The sequence below is a fragment of the Podarcis vaucheri genome (assembly GCF_965113315.1).
Source record: "Podarcis vaucheri genome assembly, chromosome: 2".
NCBI lineage: Eukaryota > Metazoa > Chordata > Lepidosauria > Squamata > Lacertidae > Podarcis > Podarcis vaucheri.
Genome location: NC_138760.1, coordinates 81521771 through 81543058, shown reverse-complemented (window position 1 = coordinate 81543058; position 21288 = coordinate 81521771). Strand labels below are relative to the sequence as shown.

Here is a 21288-nt window from a genome sequence, read left to right as displayed (position 1 = left end):
ATAGCATAGAGAGCCTCAGTGAACAGAACAGGCTCCCCTCAGTAGGCATACAGTAAAGGTAAAGGACCCCTGACAGTTAAGTCCAGTTGCAGACAACTCTGGGGTTGCAGCGCTCATCTCGCTTTACAGGCCGAGGGAGCCAGCGTTTGTCTGCAGACAGGTTTTCTGGGTCATGTGGCCAGCATGACTAAGCTGCTTCTGGCGCAACGGAACACTGAAACCAAATGGGGAAGCAGCACTAGAGCACTTGTCCCTGCTCTCCAGCACAGAGTTCTAAGCACATTGAGGTTAGAATGCCAGAGTCCTGCTTCTGCCATGCAGTGATCTCATCTTGCGCTTTTAAATTCATACACCCAATCTCCTAGAAGTACCTTGCCCCAGTTTGCCTAGGTCTCTTTCATAAACTCCACTAGAAATGCAGCAGTATCTTCCTTCAGCTTCTCATACTTCCCGAGTGCCTGGTTCTAATATTTCTGCCTTTAACTGGAATAAATCTTTAACTGAAATAAATCTTTAAAGTATTGCATTACAAGAGGGAGCCACCCTCATTCTTGATGAGTTTCAAAGGACTAGTGGCGCTGTTCACAGTAAGAATTGTCTAGCTGTAAGGGGAAAAAGTCTATGGGAATTATAGGAGTACATTGAGTTACCTCTCTAGGAATTATGCTACGTCAGGAACTGAGTCAGTAAAAACATGCCCTCACATGTGTATTTAATAATATCTGTGCTTCAACACTTAGTAGTGAAATCAGTTTTAAAGTTGTGTAAGCATGTTACAGCAGAATCAGTTTAATTAGTGTTTTAAATGCTTCTGCTTGCAGTGGGTAATATCAAACTCATAGGATTGCAACTTTGAGAACGGTTCTTGTTTTGTTGTTACGATGTCCGTATTATGATGTCTGATTTTCCCAGTAGTAGTTCAAAAGCTCTAGCTACTGAACAGAAACAAATATGCTCCTGTGAGATGTGAGGACAGAGAAATGCATAGTGTTAATTTTTATATAAATAAGTGGGAGCTAAATACTTAACCTAATGCACATGAAAAATGACAACACTGTATATATTATAGCCATAATGAAAATAATTGACCTATATGTTGATAATTCAGCATCTTAAAAAGTAGAGACATCACCTTACCAACAAAAGTCCGTATAGTTAAAGCCATGGTTTTCCCAGTAGTGATGTATGGAAGTGAGAGCTGGACCATAAAAAGGCTGATCGCTGAAGAATTGATGCTTTTGAACTATGGTGCTGGAGGAGGCTCTTGAGAGTCCCATGGACTGCAAGAAGATCAAACGTATCCATTCTTAAGGAAATCAGCCCTGAGTGCTCACTGGAAGGACAGATCGTGAAGCTGAGGCTCCAATACTTTGGCCACCTCATGAGAAGAGAAGACTCCCTGGAAAAGACCCTGATGTTGGGAAAGATGGAGGGCACAAGGAGAAGGGGGCGACAGAGGACGAGATAGTTGGACAGTGTTCTCGAAGCTACCAGCATGAGTTTGACCAAACTGTGGGAGGCAGTGGAAGACAGGAATGCCTGGCGTGCTCTGGTCCATGGGGTCACGAAGAGTTGGACACAACTAAACAACAACAACAACATGTTGACAATATTTTAAATGAGGAACAGGAGCAAACCAATCCCATTTCTGTCTCCTGTTATCCTTTTCCTATTAGCATGAGCCACAATCGACTAAAAAGTAGTCTCAGTGTAATTTTGGAGAAAGCCTGCTTCTTGGCTAGTGCCTGCTGCTTAGAAAGTTTGGGCAGTTTCTACAATTGTTCTCTTATTACTCTACCATGAGTGTAAGCAAGCCCCTTTTGTTATCTGTATAAACTTGTTTGTGGCTAGTTGTTTTGTCTATGGATTTGAGAACAACCTACTTGCTTTCCTCTTGCACTTTTTTTCAGTGACAGTTATTGCTGATCCTCTTTTTCAAGACAAAACAGATTATAAACAGTACGGTATCCGGGCAAAGCTAGATGCTGCAGTAACATGCACAGATTTAAAGATGGTTCTTTTTCCACGGGCTCCAAAGCTTTGTGAGATCCTGATTTGCTGACTGCGGCCAGGGAGGAGCTGAGCTGGGCTTTCGGTTTCATCCGGAACTTTGGGAGCGGCTTTCCAACGCCTAATGGCAGATCAAAATAAAATAAAAATCCTAAAGGGGTGAAGGAGGCGCTGGACTGGAGAGAAGGTCTCCATCGCGGAAGGCTGCCTGCGCGCCATTCTACTCCAGTATGTACCGTATTTTAAACAGGAGGCTCCGAGTCCGAGCGCTTGCAAAACGGAAAGGGAAACGCTGCTTGGTTCCGCAGCTGTTCTTGAATTTAGGGGTTAAGGTAGTAATAAGGCGAGATCGTGAAGGGAAAAGGGTGGGCCGAGCTTGGCCGCCCTAACATTTCCCTCCTTTGCGAGTGCCGTTTGCGCAACCCAAAACGCGGCAATGCGGGCACATCGCCTCCCTTTCCCGTCAGTGGCGCCTGCAGGAGGACGGCGCCATTTTCTTGGGTTCATAGATAGGATTCCCAAGCATTTACACGGCGAATGCGGCCACACTTCACGTGGGGTTGGGAGCAGCTTTGCTCCCTTCCTGGCCCTCCGCCACAGGAAGGCGAACTCGGGCCTCTGCTGCCTTGCTCAGCTCCCGGGAGAGGAAAGGGGCGCGCGGCTCTTCCCTCGTGACGCTGCGCGGTGGAGCCACCTGCCCTTGAGGCGCCCGGAGATCTGTCTCAGGAGAAAACACGGACTTCTCTCCAGGGTCGAGAAGGAAGCTCTCCTGTCTAGTTCGGGGGCAGAGTGGGCGCTTGGTGCCCGCATCCCACACAGACCCCTACATCGTTGTGATAGAGGCCTTCTTGCCCCCCAGTAGGAAGGCTTAGGCAGCCTTCCTCAGCTGTGATTCCTGCACTGCAGGGGGTTGGACTAGATTGTTCCTGGGGGTCCCTTCCAAGGATTCTGATTTTACGAAGCGCAGCTCCTTTGCGAAGCGGTGCAAGGGGGTCGGCAGTGTAGCCCGAATAAGCTGAGCATGGGGCTTCTTCGCGTATATCTGTGGCTTGCCGCTGTGTGTCTACTTCATTTATTAAAGCATTTTGGCCACACTGAGAGGGTGAAAGGAAGGGTAACTACGGGCATAGTGTTAACATGAGATCTATACGTTGCATTGGCCATCTTGTGCCTTTCCCAAATTTTCACTGTTCTTTCTTCCTAGACCTGAGAATGTGGCCAACATCTGTGACTCCCTCCAAACCCATTGAGACATTTGTTTTTATGGACCTGGAAGCAACAGGCTTACCACCCTCACAGCCTAAAATTGCAGAAATGTGCCTGTTTGCTGTGTCTAGACATTCCTTGGAGAATCCTCAATACAGCAACTCTCGCCCAAAACCACTACCTCTCTTACCACGGTTAGCAGATAAGCTGTCGGTTTGCATTAATCCAGACAAGCTGTTCACCCCGGCAGCAAGTTCCATTACAGGACTGACGAATGAAGCGTTTGCCATGAACAGAAAGCAAACCTTTAACTTACATCTTTTGCACATGATTGTGGCCTTCTTCAGACGGCAGCACCCACCAATCTGTTTGGTAGCACACAACGGCTATGGTTATGATTTTCCTTTGCTGAAAGCTGAACTTTCTGCGCTGGGTCACTTAGCCCTTGACGAAATCTATTGTGCAGATACTATTAAAGCCATGAAAGCCTTGGACAGCGAGAACAACCAGCTTCAGCAGTTTGCATACCAACCTAGCGCACCTGGCAGCAGGAAAAAATATGCTCTTCGTGACTTGTATTTTAAATTCTACAGAGAATATCCTCCAAACAGTCACAATGCAGAAGGAGATGTCATTGCGCTAATAAACATCTTTCAACAACGTGCCAGCGATCTTATGTGCTGGATGGATTCAAATGCAATTCCATTTAATTCCATTAGAGCCATGTACAAGGAAAATGAGAGATACGCTTCCTTTTCAAAAACACCTGGAAACATTCAACCACCCCACTCCAGTCACTTACAGATGCAGTCGCGGCAAAGGGTAGCAGCAACTACTTCACGCTGGCCTTTTCCAGAAGGTGGTGAACCAGCAGAGAATAATTATATTCCACTAAGCCATAGAAGTACTGATAAATTTTTCATAATTCCTGATGAAATTAAGAGTGTTCAGGGTATTTTGATTCTGTTTCTTGGGCTAGTAGTCATGTGGGTTGCAGTTAAATACCCTGTTTAATTTAAGAATATGCATTGGATTTTGTGTATTATAAGTTGCAAGCTGCAAAAATGTGTTTCCACCAGCTCTGGTTCTTATTTTCTCCCTCCATTTAGATCTTCTATAACCCCTATTTTAGAACAGGGGCATTGGTTTCCAGTTTGTTTCTCGGCCCAATTCAAGGTGCTCACACTGGTGTTTAAAGCCTCAAGTGATTCAGGTTCCAAATATCTGCCTCTTTTTGTACCGAGCCTCTTATGTGCTGAGATCAGCAGAGAAGGTCCTCTTGGTAGCTCCTTTGCCCTTTCAGGGAAGGCATTCTTTGTGGTGGCCCCTAAGCTGTGGAACTCCCTTCGCACAGAGATGCTTCCGGCACTTTCATTACAGTGGTGCCCCGCAAGACGAATGCCTTGCAAGATGGAAAACTCGCTAGACGAAAGGGTTTTCCGTTTTGGAGGTGCTTCGCAAAGCGAATCTCCTATGGGCTTGCTTCGCAAGACGAAAATGTCTTGCGAGTTCCTGCGGGGTTTTTTCCCTTTCCCCCCCTTTTTCTAAGCCGCTAAGCTGCTTATCAGCTGATCCGATAAGCCGCTAAAAGCCGCTAATAGCGCTAATCCGCTAATCCATTAATGGGCTTGCTTCGCAAGATGAAAAAACCGCTAGACGAAGAGACTCTCAGAACGGATTCTTTTCGTCTTGCGAGGCACCACTGTATACTGTTTTTGGAGAATGCTGAGGTTTGAGGTTTATGTTCTTAGGATGCACTTTATTTTTATGGCTATTGTTTTAAACTGTTTTTAATACTATGTTTCAATGCTGTAACCTGCTCTGGGATCTTAGGGTAAAGGGTGGATAATAAATTAATATTATTTTGGTGATTCTTGCCGTTATTATTTTGTGGTGTCTTCAAGGGCTGTGATTTTTTTCCTCTTTTTTTTACAAGCCATTCTGCACAATGTAAAAATTAAAAGGATAAAATAAATTTTAAAAATTGTGTAAGAACTCTAAATGTCGGAATACACTGGTATATATGTGAAAAAGCCAATTTTCATTAGGGGAAAGGCCTAAAATTCCAGAGAGATGAAGGCGGGTAAAAACAGCCATCTTCCTTTCCATTAAAAAAAAAATGCTAAAAAACTCAAGTGGTTGAGGAAAGTGGTTCAGAGTCTTGCTGTCATTTTAAGTATTTCCTAGAATCTTGACTCTGGAAAGTTCCATGTCGCCTTGGGAAGTGCCCAAAGCTAAAGCTTAGGCATAAAGAGCAAGGTTGTAGTTTTTATTTGCTGACTTCACTTTAGAACAGAAGCGGGGAATATCTCACCCATGGTCTTCCACATTTGACCCAACCAGGCCATTTTGGGCAAGCCACACCCACCCTTCAAGATATACCCCACATACCAGATGTGTGACATGACTCTTCTTTTTCTTCTTCTTTGGCAATCACTTGTAGCTGAGTAAGATTGTCTTCCATAAATACGGTTTTAACAATGAGTCCGTAAGTGACTGTGGAGGCCAATTCTGGATCCACACGTTCTTCCACAGTAGAGACATTGGTTTCCGGGCAGGAGTTGATCACAGTGTGTATTTGCCAAGCGTGCCTTCCACTTAGCATGTTTCTCCCTTGCGTCCTGAGTTCGAGTGTCTTCGAAGCCCATGACACCTTTGGTAAAGGCTGTTCTCCAATTGGAGCGCTCACAGGCCAGTGTTTCCCAGTTGTCGGTGTTTATACTACATTTTTAAAGATTTGCCTTGTGACTTGAATAGCAGGAGCTTAAAGTGATGGGTCGTGGGAGTGTGGAAAAAACCTCCCCTCTTAGCAGTAGTTTCAATGGAAACTGCTTCCCTCCACTCCCAGCACTGCCGTTTGAACCTGTGGATTTAAAGAGATTTAAAGAGCAGCATAGACATGTTTGCAAAAGGGCTTTCAAAATAACCCAGCACTGCTCATATTGTAGGTCTGCCAAGGGTGGGGAGATAAAGATTTGTCCCATTGTCCAGCAAAGGTTCCCCAAGTTAGGTTGATCGATGAGATACTTTCACAAGGTGTATTTACCATAGTGAAAGCAAGAATGCTAATGCTTTCTTCATGCTTGACCTCTAACCTAAACAAGTCAATCCAGATAGAACTTGATTTGATCTACTTAGATCCCTGGAGGAAGCCCTGTTTGAGGCACTGCTGCCACTACCAGTCACACTAGCTATTTTTATGAGTTAGAACCTCGCACTAAAAACTTATGCTCTATTTGCACACTGTTCATTTCACTCATCACCTTTAGTGGAAACGTAGACCCAACGGTAAATTTAGGACCCCTCCTGTGCCTCCACAGAACTCTAGATCAGTATCCCTCTTTGCTTTAGACGAGACATGGCCAAACTTGGTCCTCCAGATATTTTGGGACTACAATTCCCATCATCCCTAGCTAATGACCAGTGGTCAGGCATGATGGGAATTGTAGTCCCAAAACATCTGGAGGGTGAAGTTTGGCCATGCCTGCTTTAGACAAAGCCTTCATAGACCAAGCCCATCAGAGTTCTCTAAGCTCTCAATGTTTGTACAGACTTCGTGAAATCTGCCCTAGAATGTTCCACCCTTAGCTTGACTCCCTCTTTACCACAGTGCTCCATACCTCCCCTTCAATCTTTGTTATTTTGTGTTTAGGTGGGAACCTAATATTTCCAAGTCTCTCTTGCCAGCCAAAGACAGCTTGTATTGCATAAAGCAGAGTAGCCAACATGGTGCCGTTCAGATGTTGCTGAGCTCCAAATCCCCATTGTCCATGTCCATTGGCCATGTTGGCTGGAGCTGACAGGTGTTGGGAGCCCATCAACATCTTGAGGACAGCACATTGCACACGTTTGGCATAAAGCTTCAGGGGCCAGCAGGGCTCCTCTGGCCCCTAATTCACTATCGCAGACTGTCCCAGTGGTTTGACACCCAAAATAATCTGCAAACACATTAGGGTTGTGCAATGCTTTGAGAGCTGTATCTTCTTATATGGAAAAAAGGTAAGGCTTTCACCATGCAACCCCCAGTGGAATGTTTATAGTGCCGCATCACATTCCTGGATTTGCATGAAGCTGGTACAGGGTTTGGGGATTAAAAGAGAAGGCAGGTTATACAACACCAAGGGAATGAGAAGTTGTGTTTGAAGCAGCAGTTTGTGTAAAGCAGGGATGATGAGGATGCGCAAAAGGAGGGGGACAAGGCATGGACATGGCGTGAATGTAAAAATGGGTGCAAAGCAGGGGTGCAGAATAGAAGAGAGTAGTGGCTTCAGAAATGGACTTTGGAAAGTGAAAAGCGAGTTTAGATAGCAGGAGCTTAGCCAGCAGAACAAGCAGGGGCACAACCCTTACTCTCTTCATATTGTTACTGTTTGGGTTTGGATTCTTTTCAGTTAGTGCAATTAATTTTCTCTGGGTCAGAACTACTGTCTTTTACATGCAGGGAGTTGAACACTATTTTTCTAATACTAGCAGAATTCAACAAATAATGCAAAGTGAGTACGTTTTGACAATATATTTATTATAAAAAGCTGCAAACATGCCAATCCTTTTGAATTGTCTTGTTTACTATAAGCAACATACAAATCAGGATTAGTTTTTTAAAAAAAGAATATCAAAAAGAATTGCATTGTATATTGATATATAGTACACTGACTACAATAATGCAGTTTGAAAAGTCTGTGAAAGGCACTTCCAAAGTTCACAATAAAAAAGTAAACACTGAAAATCTACAATATGAAGCTGAAATTCAATTTCCCTTCTGCTTCAGTAAACAACTTTTTTATTAAACTGACATATATAACACACACAGTATTTCACAGGCCACAATTTTCCCCTCAGATACTCACATATAAGCACTATTGAGTTAAACAAGACACATGTAACAGCAGGATTGCAAATAATGAAATACTTGTTGTATGTAAGCAAACACTCGAATTCTGCTCATAGATACACACTGGTGTCATCATGTGACTATGTGAGCTGAGATTTCACAGGTCACAACGGAACAGGAATTACTCATGATGTTGATATTTAATGATCATAGACAGTTTCTTCCTAACCCTCACTCCCATCAAACTCTACCTAATACTGGGGAGGAAGATTAAAAACACACAAGGTACTGTCTCATGACCATGGCAAAGTGATGGCAGTTAACAGAGCTATGCTTTGTGATACAATCACTTATGTGGAAGTGTGGACAGGGTTTCAATCCATGCTGGCACAATGGTGAATTAAGATAACTCTGATGCTTTTCCTGAAGGAGGTAGAGAAAGACACACTTTTCAGCAGTTTGTTACTATACACCCAGAAAGAAAAAGTAGAGCTTAACACAGCACATGGAAATCAATATCTATATAGCCTTCCTAACATCCCCAATTATCACCATAAGACAGGACTTTTCCCCATTACAAGTCACGGTAAGGAAATGTAGTCAATACTAGTTTCTATAACTTTTCATTTTACATTAGTAGAATGTAGACCATATGCAATCTCATGAAGAGAGAGGTCTATGCCTACATAACATGATCCACGTTGCAATCCTATGCACATTCCCTCAAAAGCAAGTCAATGGGGTTACTCCTAGGTTAAGGGTACATGATTGCAGCCTTAGTCATTTTACCAGAAAATTCTTGAATAGGAAAATGCAACAGAAAGAACTATATAAAGACGTTTAAGAAGGCACCAAGATCACAGTAGCACTCCTCAAAGCATTGGTTGCTCACACAGAGAAATGCAGGGACTCCAGCATAGGAGCAATCCGCAATCAGAAACTGCAGCTCCAAAACCAGGTTGCCTCCTCTTCACATTTCTCCTTCACAGCGAAAGCAATTCTGACAGTGGTTTGTGATGGTTTTGGTACATGGATAGATGCAGGCAGGTACAGAAACCCATTACGAGCTGGAAGCAAATTTCTGTTAGTCTATTTAAGGTGCAATCCTATAGTACCTGGGAGTAAAAAGCCCATTGCTCTCCAGGAGACTTACTTCCAAGTATGTATGGAGAGTGCTGCACCGTTAAGCAGCTTCAAATAAAGAAAATAAATGGTTCTGAAGGGGCATTAGAAAGATATACAGAGAAAATAACAGGCAACTAGCCATGTTGGCTATATTACCTCCAGCATCAGAGACAGTATACCTCAGAATACCAGTTCCTGTACTATCATGAGTGGGAGAATACTACTGTGGCTTGTGGGCTTCCCATAGGCATTTGGTTGGCTACAGAAAACAAAATGCTGTGCTAGACAAGTCTTTGGTCTGATGCTGTAGGGTTTTCCTTATGAGCATGCTCAGTACCCATGGAATGTTGAACTGCCAGACAGGAAAAATAATGAAAAGGAGAGGCAGGGTGGAATGCCTAAGCTTCCTTATACATGGAGGAAGGCATGTTTGGCTGGCACTCTCAACAGGAACATTAGGATCAGAACAGGAGAATACAATATTTATGTATTTATATCCAGCTCTTCTACTAAGCCTACTAAGCCTAACATTGTACTGCAGGTCTGACATGTTAAGATGATTAATGATCTCATGCAACCATGTTCATGCAGTGGTACAGTACTTTTGGTTGTTGTTGTCGTTTTGAGGAAAGGGGAAACTGGAATATTAGACAGAGGAAAGTTACCTATGAAACTGACATGCTTGAAATTAAAACTGTGAAAGCATAATGAAGCAAATGACTATGCAATTACTGCACAAATACAGAAAAGTTTTCTTTAACAACTTACACTATTTCTTGCCAAAACCCCACAACATTCTACTCAGTACTATTTCTCTTACTTCTGTTCATTAGATTTTACTTCGCAATAGTTAACTGGAAAAAGTATATCCAGTTTTTACACTGATTTTGTTGAGGTACACCTCTCATTTTATAAGCATTAACAATTACTGGCAAAATCATGGTAGCAGACACTTGTTGCTACTCGTCTTTTCAACGACTCTCACTAGACTTCAAATTATTGTATGGCATATCCATGACTCCTACTCCAAAGTTGTCTTTTTAAGACACTATCAACAATTTAAATTGAGATATAGGAAAACAAATCCAGGTGATAGATCTTTTTTTTCTTCTTGTGGTGTTCAAGGTATTAAAAAGCAAACAAACACTGTCAGGGCTTCTACCCCACCTGCATCAGAGTAGTATTTTTAGAAAGTATGCCACAATATAGATTCTGTTTGAAAAGGCTTCTGCACAGATAGAGAGCAGTAAATCCATTTGAAGTTAATGCTTTGGAGGATCCATGTATGCTGGGTTATAAGGTGGCTGAACCGCAGGAGCTCCAGCTGTAAAACAAGACAACATTTTAAATATATATTTTATAAATACTATACTTTCTCCTGGGTTGATTACGAGCACTCTCAGAGAATCTACTGATTTGTGAGCTCAAGAAGGACTTCCAGCCTCATCAGTAAAATCTTCAAAGCAGATTGTATCAAGGCTTTTAAAAGTTCTTTTCCATTAAAGGAGAACATATCTCTTAAAAAGAAGTTCAAGCAGGGTCTCTTATGACAAAACTGACTCTGTCCTTACATGCTTTTAAGGGTAACCCAAAGCTGAGTTTCAGTACAGGTATACTGCTCAGTGTGATTACAGTGGTGCCCCGCAAGACAAATGCCTCGCAAGACGAAAAACCCGCTAGACGAAAGGGTTTTCCGTTTTTCGATGCGCTTCGCAAGACGAATTTCCCTATGGGCTTGCTTCGCAAGACGAAAACGTCTTGTGATTTTTTTCGCTCCCCCCTTTTCTAAGCTGCTAAGCCGCTAATAGCCTTTTAGCCGCTAAGCCGCTAAGCCTTTAATAGCTGCTAAACCGCTAATAGCGCTAATATGCTAAGCCGCTAATAGGGTTGCTTCGCAAGACGAAAAAACCGCTAGACGAAGAGACTCGCGGAACGGATTATTTTCGTCTTGCGAGGCACCACTGTAGATTCCTGACCAATCTATAAAATGAGGACAGGATTGTACATTTGGGCTCTGCTGCTACGGAATGACTAAGATGGCAGCATATCAGACTGAGGGATGCCACAGCCAGCAGCGTAGCTAGCCACTTGGGTGCCTGGTACAGGGGGCGGGGTGAGCCACCCATGGGGTAGGGCAAGCCTCTCCAATGCTTGGAGCCTCTCCCCTGCCTCCCCCTCAGCTGTAGGGCGGCTGAGGGAGAGGCAGTAAGCAGACACAACTCCCACACTGCTGTTTTAGGCAGCGTGGAACCTGCAAGCGCCTAAGCTACCATGTCACTCCTAAAAAGTTGTGTGAGCCCATTTTTTATTTTTAAAAACTCATTTTATCACACACACCCTCGGTGACGACACCCGGGGTGGACCGCATCCCCTGTGCTCCCCTTCCTCCGCCACTGGCCACAGTTGCTCCAGTATGGCATGATGCCAGCATATTTGATACCACCAATACAACAGGCAAAAACTGACAAACTTGGCAGTTTAATGGTACAGAAACGTGCTTCAGTTAGGATCCTAAGTTTGCTCAGAGGTCACCATCACCAGGAAATTTGGTGTAATATAATGCCAGGAAAGGTTATACAGTAATAAAGATGACTTTTTATAGAAGTCAGCAGAGAATCTAAGATAATTGCCTGCCCCTGCCCCCTCGCCACATAAAAGGATAAGATTCCAATTAGCTCTGCAGCCAACGATAGCATAATACAGTAAGTATACAAGCCCCAATCAAGGACCACCAATCTCAGATATTAAATAGCACATCAAGGGGCACATTGTTGTCCTCATGTCAAGAAATCTTGGGAGCATGGAATGAGAACTTGGTTGGTGGAAACCTTGATGAAATAGCAAAGAACTAGAAAAAATAAGCTAAGAAGTAGAATGAGCATATTAATGGTTCACGCCCTCCCTCTCAGAAACCTTGTATTTGCTCCACTTCAAGGCTCCAGAAAAAAACACCTGCAGCTGAGGGTGTAAGACAAAGCACCCCGTTCTTCTCAACAGATTCTCTCCTTACCTGCCATGGTTTCATGGTAGGGTGGTGGTCCTGCAGGCTGTGTGGGGTAAGGTGGAGGGTACTGTGTTGGGTAGGGTGCTGCTGGCATCCCCTGCTGCGGTTGCACTGGCAGAGGATTATATCCTTGATACATCCCTACAGGGTAACCTTGTGGTGGCATCCCAGGCTGCTGAGGATATGGCACCTGCACCACAGTTGTGGCTGTAGTTGTGGTCACGACAGCTGTAAGACATGGGAAGAGTGCCAGGGAAGCAATCAGCACATGAAGGAAGATGATTATATTTCTAAACAATCCCTTTGCTCCCTGTTTTTTCATTTTTTTGTAAACTCAACTGCCACCAACTGCATTCTAAAGCTATTCTGACTACATCCCTGAGGTGAACAGCGATGAAGTTTACCCTCCCCTCACACACAAATTTCTTAGTCCTCCTAAGAGACACAAACAGACACGACAGGGGTTGAATCCCGCTAAGTCACTGGGCATGTGGAATGACTTCTGCAAGCACATCAGAACTTATCCTCCTTTTGCACTCCCTGCCCTGCAGCACCCCAAATCTGCTCCAGGGGTTAAGGAAACCCCAGAGCAGATTTGACAGGAGGGGAGGGGAGAGGAAGTTCAGTTGTGCTTGCAGAAAATGTTCTGAACATACTACAGTTTAGCTGAACTCAGCCTGCATATTAGATTCACTTTACAAAATCATGGCTATTTGGTTGTTCAGATATTTAGACAATTCCTACCATACCTGTTTTTTGGCATCAAGTCGAAAATGCTGCCGAGGTAAACAAGCTCTTGATCTCAGATGTGTCTAAATAACATGAATTGCTTTCTGCAGCTATATCCCAAAATTACGCATGACATTAGACAGCACTATATTTTTAAAAAGAATTTATGAGCCATGAATAATTTCTTGTTAGAACAGCCTTCTTTCTTTCTTTACTAAGAGGAGGTAAAAAATAAACCATACTTACGCCGTGGTTGTCTTCGGCATGCTTTATACAGGCAGCAACATGAACAGGTGAAGCAGAAAATGATGGTCACCACAAACAGTACGAATATGGAAACACCAACAGCTATGACAGTCCCGCTGTAAGAGGAAAAGACACATTTGAAAACTAAGGTGTCTATCAAAACAGGAGGCAATCATCAGTTATAACCGGAAACACTGATAAATCACACAGTTATCCTTTGTTCATCAAATATTTGATCTAATTTGTAAAGTCCAGTTGTGCCAACTTCCACTTGTGGGACCAATTAATTCAGTCCAGCCCTAGGAATCTAGTTCAGTTATCTCTGGCTTTAGTTATTTTAGCAGGAATTGCCCAGGCACATTCAAATTATTTTTTTACTCATAAGGGCAAAAAAATTACATTTTCCCCACATTAAGAAGAATCCATGATAAGAGTTTTACATATCAAATCTCCATTTTAAACTTCTTTCTATTCTTTAAAACGAATCCAACAACAATAAAAAAGCTCCAATGAGGTGGAAACAAAATGGCCACAATGAAACAAAATAAAGCATTTAAGGATTTCACAGTGATACTACATCTTCAGTTGCATGTTTATATTCTGCTCTATGTTTCTGCCAAACATCAGGCCAGTCAGGCTAAAAAAATGTTTGTGTTCAACAACATTCAGCCAATGCACTTAGGTTTAATACACTGGTGGGTAAACTACATTATTGTCAGCTACAGTGATAATCTTTCCACTGCATGATGAGAAAACTGAAGGCACACCCAAAATATTTTACGAAGTGCAAGCTAGTATATCTTTGAGACTGCAGCAGCAAGCCATCTGACAACTTCAGTACTGTACTGACTAATTCCTGAAGCTCATACCAAAATAGGGGTGGGGAGAAACACCCACAGCTTGCATTCATTGAGTGTTCCTTTCCTTAAATGTGAAAAGCAAGAGCTTACTGGTGTTATGCAAAATTAGACACAATTTACTGTATATGAGCAGCCAAGTGCTGCAGCACGATATAGACTCTTCTGTGAATTGGCAACACCGCCACAAAATGAAATGTCTTGTGCAACCAAGGGCAGGGAGGGAGAATCACACTTATTGGAGGCCATCTTAAACACAGTCCTTGTAACAGCGATTGCAATGCAAGCTGAATCAGGTCTTTCTTCACTTTCAGATGCTGATTTTAGAGGTTAATGCAGTGATTCTTTAATCTACTACCGCCCATCAAGTACACAACATTGCCATATGGCCCCTGCCCCAAACCACCACCACCGCAGCCACCACCATCATCATCGAACTCTAGATGAGGCAACTTGGTAAGAGTATATAGATGTTATTTCTAAAAGGTGAAAAAGATAATCTAACGAGGAGCCAGAGAATATATAGGTGTATTTCTTGTGCATGAATATGATACTCAGATCTTAGGTTTAATGAGACCACTGTACTAGACAGTCATTAGCCAACATCACCAACAGCAGACTGCCACCCACCCACTCTATCTCCAGGCAGCAGCACGGTTATTAAAACTGTGAGGGGAAAGAAGGGATGTGGTTGTGGTTGTTTTGTTCAAGCTGTAGGGGAGGAGCTGAGGAAAGTTGTCCCCAGGTGGAAGAGACAGTGGCAGGAAATGAGGTTGGGTGTTTATTGTCTTCAGCTACAAGCAGAGTTAGTGGTCAAACAAACATTATTTCTGATAAAGCCTGGGAGCTTGCACAAGCTGACCTCTCCAGCCAGGCAACAGCGCTGAGTCAGTAGTTTAGGAACTGACCTCTTGGATCATAGCTGCTTCTCTTACAAGGGCCACACACTAGATGTTGAGTTGACAATGCATACATTACAACATCTCAACCAGCAGGGCACCCCCTCCCCAGAATGGCATATGAAGATTTCAGGGTGTGTTCGTGTTTCCAAAAAAACATGTACTCATATGTATATGTCACAATATTTTAATACTTTTGAAAATTCAAATCATATAATTAGGGGAGCCAGGTAATTGGTGGTGAGTTCTGAAAGCTCATACAGAGAAGGAAGAAATGGATTCTCAGAAAAACGCCACCATTTTTTAATAGGCAGTTTTTCAAGAACCTGTTTCTCCCTTGTCTCTGATGATATTAGTGTACCCACTCTGTTGTTTTCTTTCTGGAAGCTCATCAGGTATACTCAGTATCATTGGAGAGCAGGCTTTCCAGTTTGATTCTCTCTTTGCTGCACAAGTTCCTTAAAGGAGGAAGAAGTCTAGGATCTGGGGATTTATTCTCCTGAGGAAGAAGTCTAGGATCTGGGGATTTATTCTTAGGGTATGGTGAACAGGAAAAAGCAACTGTCCTCTGCTGCTGTTATAACCCATTGCAAAGGAAGAGAAGAGGCTGCTCAAATGCCCCCCCCCCCGAATTTGCAGAACATGCTGGAGGACAGCATGACTCTGGTCAGTAAATCAGGTCAGTCTCAGCAACTCATAACCACACTTTATGTAAGGAGAAGCTACAGCTGAATGGTGAAATACATATTTTGCCAAGGCTTAATACCAGGCATCTCTAGTTAATAGGATTGGGTAAACCCCCATCTGAGGCCCAAGAGAGTGAAGCTTCAGGCCAAACCATGCAAACATTAAAATACCATTTTATTTTTGTTAAGACCATGTCCAGCCTTTAATTAACATCCATTTTTTCTTTATAAACATAATAAATAAACAAAACATCAAGGTAGGCAAATAAAAAAATATTTTATTAAGGATTTTCTTGTTTTACAGAGGTAAGTGTAACGCCTCGTATTTTCCCCCCCATGTAACATTTTTACAAATCCGTTTCATTTGTTGAGGCATTAGGGGGAGAAGAAAAAAAAAAAGAAAAAAAGAAAGGGGGTGGAGGGAGGGGAGATGGATGGGGGTGGGGTCGGGTGGCGGTGTTTCTATTATGCTTAATGTATGTAGAGTTTGGTGTCAGCGTTGCTTGTGTTGTTCACTTGTGTTCCTTTGGTGGTGAGAGAGGTTGGGGTTTGCCTAGCGTGTGATTGGCTGTGGTGATCTTTGTATTCGTGTGTGAGTGAGGTGTGTGTGTGTGTTTTGGATCAGGTTAGCCATATTGATTTGTATGCTGTTGGTGGATTTTTGTCACTGTCCTGTTGGGCTGTGTATGTGATAAAGGGGAGCCATACTGGGGTGAAGGCGTCTTCTTCTGTTTGTCCCCGTGTCAGTTTCAGTTTATTAGTTAATTTTTCTAGTAGGGCTGTTTCCCATACTATTTGGTACCATTGGTCCATGCTTACTCCTGACAGGTCTCTCCAGTGTCTGGTTATGGTGTTTCTGGCTGCTGAAAGTAGGTGGGTTATGAGTTCTTTGTGGTGTAAATGGGCATTGCTGTCTTGGAAGATGTTTAGTAGGGCCAAGCAAGTCTAATACTTGCTTAGTTATTGTACATATTTCTCGTATGGCTGTTGTCCAGAATAGTTGGATTTTGGGACACTCCCACCACATGTGGAGGTATGTGCCTGTGGAGGTGCACCCTCTCCAGCATTTTGGTGAGGTTCCTGGGTGTATTAGCGCTAGTTTCCTTGGTGTTAGGTACCACCTGTAGGTGAGTTTCAGTGTGAGTTCTTTTCTTTTCGTTGATATGGATTTAAAGGGGGGTTTAGACCACATTCTGGTCCATTGAGATAATAAGCTTTTTTAAAAGCACAAAATATATTCCATAGTGAAATACAAGGTTCATATTTATACAAAACATATCAATCATGAGTACTTAAAGGTGTCTTTGCATGAAACGTGCAGGTTCTTTTTAAAAAAAGAATTTTGCTTCAGCTGGTGTGGGTGGGAAGGCGAGGCTGATAATGAATGGGATCACACAGCTGAAGCAAAATGCTTTGAACACTCCTTTTCCTTTGTACACAATAAGGAGAACTGTTTCCCACTTTCTGCTTCTGACTATACAGAGGTAGAATGCATTCCTTGCCCCTCTCCCATGCACTTTGGACACAAACCAAAAATTATTTCCCCAGTGGCTGCCTGTGTGCTCAGTTTCTCCCATACTGCCTTGCTCTTGGTCTTTGGTGTTGTTCTGTCCCAGAATATAGTCTAGCGTTGCCTTTCTGAGCCGTCCAAATTTGCTACCCTAAGCTTCTGCATGAGGTGCTTGCACTGTTGGGCCAGCCCTGTGGGCAGGTAACGAAACTAAATAAAGTAAAGATGGGTAATGTCCATGAAGCCACAGTTACCATTTGTGGATACTAAATAGTTGCATGTGATCATTTTATTCTTTATAGCATCAGTAGAAAGCGATCTGGACTGATATCCTCTGGCCATACAGTTGCAATCTATTCAGTATTAAAGGCTGAATCTATTCCTGACTTGGTTAACTGCTTGTTGATATTCTGCAGTATTTCCTGGAACATCACTGGATGTAGCAGTTCCCAGGAATAGGTTTAATTAGGATTGTGCAGAAAGGTGTTTATGACATATCTTAATATCCCCCCCCCCAGAGCAACAGATTGCCATTACATAACACGTACATGGGGAAATAACTTTACTAGTTTTGAATTGAGAATCAGACCCATTAAGTTAGGTGTTTTTTAAACAAATGAGATGCATTTGACAATGACAGTGAATTATTTATGTTTAATAATAATAATACCTTTATTGTCAATGTACAACCTGGGTACAATGAAATTAACTGAGCCTCCCCCCCCACAAACACTCAGTCTCATTCCTCTTTGTGTCCTTGTCGCACAACACACCAACCCTGAAAGTCAGCTTTTTGATAATAATGTCCGGAAGGATGGTATTAAAAGCTGAGCTATAATCAATAAACAACATTCTAACATAATTCCCTGGTCTCTCCAGATTGTTTTACCTGAATACAGCAGCTGCAATGTGCAGATGCAGACTTGGAGTCTCTTGTGCCATTGGCAAAAAGCTGTATCGGCGCAGGCCCCCCCCCAAGGTAACAATCACCTTTGTGCTGCTGTGCGAGAAGGACAGGGAGTTTCTACCATCTTTGATCTTGCCACAATAGCAGCAATGCATCGCCACAGATACATGCATCATACACTCCATAGTCTGATATGTGATTTTTGTGCCCCTGGTTGGGGGGGGGGCAGTTTCGCCAACCGCTAGTTGCAACTCTGGCAACATGTTACCTTAGCATCCCACCCACCACCAGGAGAGAAGTCAACAGTTTGTGCTGAACCCGCCTCCTCCTCCAGGTAGAGGTGAGAGAGATTTCTGTCTGGGGGGAAATGGAGAGCCCCTGAAAGTCAGTTCAAACAATGGTGAGCTACATGGATGGACTGGGTTTAAAGGCAGCTTTCTAAAGCCTGACTCTAAAATGCAAACGACTATGGCTGCAATCCTAACCCCACTTACCTGGGAGTAAGCCAGAATTGTTATTCTGTACACTTTTTATATCAATTGCAGAACAACTGGATAATCTTTTTAAAATGCACCTGTAATGCTAGGGGCCTCAAGCTATGCATGTTCCATGCATAGTTTAGCAATTTGAACTTTGGATTCTGGGTATCTGAAAACAGCCACGTATTCTTTGGACAGCACTCCTGAGCACACTAATTTGAAAACCTTATTTAAATCAATGGGACTTACTTCTGAATAAAGAGGGGTAGGGGCGTGCTGCAACAACTGGAGTTTGGCTATCTTTCCACAATACATGAGCCCCCACAAGTCAAGCTATTAACTCTCTAGGTAGCCTATGCATTATAGTGGCCTACTTTAATTTACAATAGTACAGACTTATGCAAGAATTGAGTTTATTACAAAATGTGCTGTAATAGTATATAATATTACAGCAGAACAACAACACTGTTTTTTTTATTTCTACTCCACACACCTGACTGGGTTGCCCCAGCCACTCTGGGTGACTTCCAGAATAGTTACGGGGCAGCTACTGGGAAGGAAATCCTTAAGCAAATGCATTTCTCACACCCTGCACAAGATTACCACGTTCTTAGAGCTCATAGACCCAAAGGCACCTGGTCCTGCAAAAACTCTGATAAGAGTTTGTGGGCTCCCACCTGCTCCCTTTTCCACCACTATGCACTTAAAGCTGACATAATTTGTGTGCAAAGGATAAGCTAGGTGCAAGATTCCTTACTAGGGGATATAGCATGAAGGTCCTGCGATATAGCAATGCCTTGGCCTGCTCTGGTGCTATGTGCCTGGTTTGGTATATATTGCAGTGGAGGGGCTCCATGAGTGTACTAATTTTTGGAGACCAAAAGTGGGCTCTGATCTTACCACATGCTAGTTCCACTGATGCACACAGGTGTTCATACACTGCCTTTTGCATGCAGAACCCAGAGGCTAGGTTGTGTCCAGTGCCCACAGTGTTTTTTTTGCAGATGATCAGCACTCTCAGTCCAAGTTTTAATTGGCAATAATACCGTTTGGAAGTGTCCTGTGAGCTATAGTATATGTTGCAATGCAGTCACATGTAATATTAGCTTGCCGGCAGTCTCCCCATTACAAAAATATCTGCATATTTTTGACTTGATTTTTTAATTTTTATACCGCTTCATATATTTAAAATATCTTTAAGCAGCATACAGAAAACTAAAGGAACCACAGATAACTTAAAACAAAATGTTACACAAATTCACACCTACATATAAAAATGTTACATTAATAGCAATATCTATCAATCATCTAGCTATCTCAATTCATTTTCCTTCCTTCCTTCCTGTCTCTGGGTTCACACCCAGGGTCCTTTCTCTGGGTTCACACTCAGGGTCCTGTCTCTGGGTTCACACCCAGGGTCCAAACAAACTCTCAGCTCACCCACAGAAGTCTCAAAATGAGAAGGGGTCCTGGAAAGAGGGGACATCACCCTAAGTCTCCCATTCTAGACTTGTTTTTATGAGCAATCAACTGCACTCTCAACACCCAGTTCCAGGTGCAGGTGGTTTGTTGAGTTTCCCAGGGGGTCCGAAGGATGGGAAGAGGGCCCCCGCCACTTAACAGCTCCTTCTTCACCCTTTGTCCTCGGCTCCTCCAGCTGCTATTTGATTTATGTTATTAAGTTCATTAACATGGTACATATAATTCTACCCTTAGGATGCCTTCCTACAAACTATTGCAATATAAATGTAATGCACATTTTTTGTTTAAGAAAAGACCAAGGTTTAAGGAATGGAGGCTGGAACTTTGGAACCTAAGAAGAGCACGGCTGGCTTAGACCAAAGGCCTATCTAGTCCAGCCTTCTGTTCCTAATCAGATGCCCACTGGGAAATAACTGCCCACAAGCAGAAAATAACTGCAACGGCACTATTTATCCCATCAAAATTATTTACTTATTTAAACTATTTCTGCGCCACCTTCACCACCGTACAATCATAGGGCAGTGTACAAAATGCTGAACACACACCAATATTTATTTCTAAAGCCCATTTAAACACTAAATTAAATGCTGCAGCAACACACAGTGGAACAAAAAATTGCTTTTCCCCACTTTTGGTATAATACAGGAAGTGGTGGTGGTGGTGGTGAGAATCAGTTTTTACTTACTGCAAGACACTTGAGCCCCAGATGGCTTTGAGAGTCCAGGGAGGCTCATGTGGCACCAACACTGTCAGCTTGTAGGTGCCAGACAAAGTCCATCCTATTCTCTTGGGGAATTTGGACCTTGGCATGGTTTGATTTTCTGGCGTGTTCTTGATGTTCATCTTTTGGTTGCGTGGGATATTTTCCTAGTTTTCCTGGTTATTTGTGGGTGGCCACTTTTAGCACCATGCACAGCTTTGCTGTTTTTATTGCACTTTTAATTTGCTGCATGTAACTTTGAGACTCTTCTTGTAAGTTACGAAAATAATAAATAATAACAATAAAGGAAAACCAAAAACAATGTTAAGGTAACAACAGGTACCATAGGCTGACCTCAATTAACTACACCTTCTCACCTCCAAAAGCCTGAAAGACTTGCCCCCTGAAAGACTATAATGTTGTTTTGGCAATACAGTATGCCCCTCAGCAAGGAAATCAATCCACAGTTTTGGAGCTACCACTAAAAAGTTTCTACTGCAGGCCCCCACACTTTGCCATTCAAAACCTTTCAGATAACTCAGTGTAGCCCCCAAATTTATTTACTATTAACAACAAGAATAAATTCATTATTGCTACAACTCCTTTTAAGATGATGG

At 42.8% G+C, this 21288-nt stretch overlaps 2 protein-coding genes across 3 annotated transcripts in view; one reads left to right on the top strand and one right to left on the bottom strand.

Annotated features, from left to right (window-relative positions):
- The first annotated feature begins 1607 nt into the window (after window positions 1-1607).
- On the top strand, window positions 1608-4592 carry TREX1 (three prime repair exonuclease 1). The gene is made up of 2 exons (XM_082212043.1): window positions 1608-2238; window positions 3215-4592. Exon 2 carries the CDS (start codon window positions 3223-3225, stop codon window positions 4228-4230), a length of 1008 nt encoding a protein of 335 aa, XP_082068169.1. The 5' UTR covers window positions 1608-2238; window positions 3215-3222; the 3' UTR covers window positions 4231-4592.
- A 3122-nt stretch (window positions 4593-7714) lies between these two features.
- Window positions 7715-21288, bottom strand: part of SHISA5 (shisa family member 5) — a 36350-nt gene continuing 22776 nt past the window's right edge. For both annotated transcript variants that reach the window (XM_082211997.1, XM_082211998.1), the window contains 3 exons: window positions 13152-13267; window positions 12183-12404; window positions 7715-10496 (listed from right to left, as the gene is read on the bottom strand). In XM_082211997.1, the coding sequence (XP_082068123.1) occupies window positions 10435-10496; window positions 12183-12404; window positions 13152-13267 (400 nt within the window). In that variant the 3' untranslated portion in view covers window positions 7715-10434. The remainder of the gene's footprint in view (window positions 10497-12182; window positions 12405-13151; window positions 13268-21288) is intronic.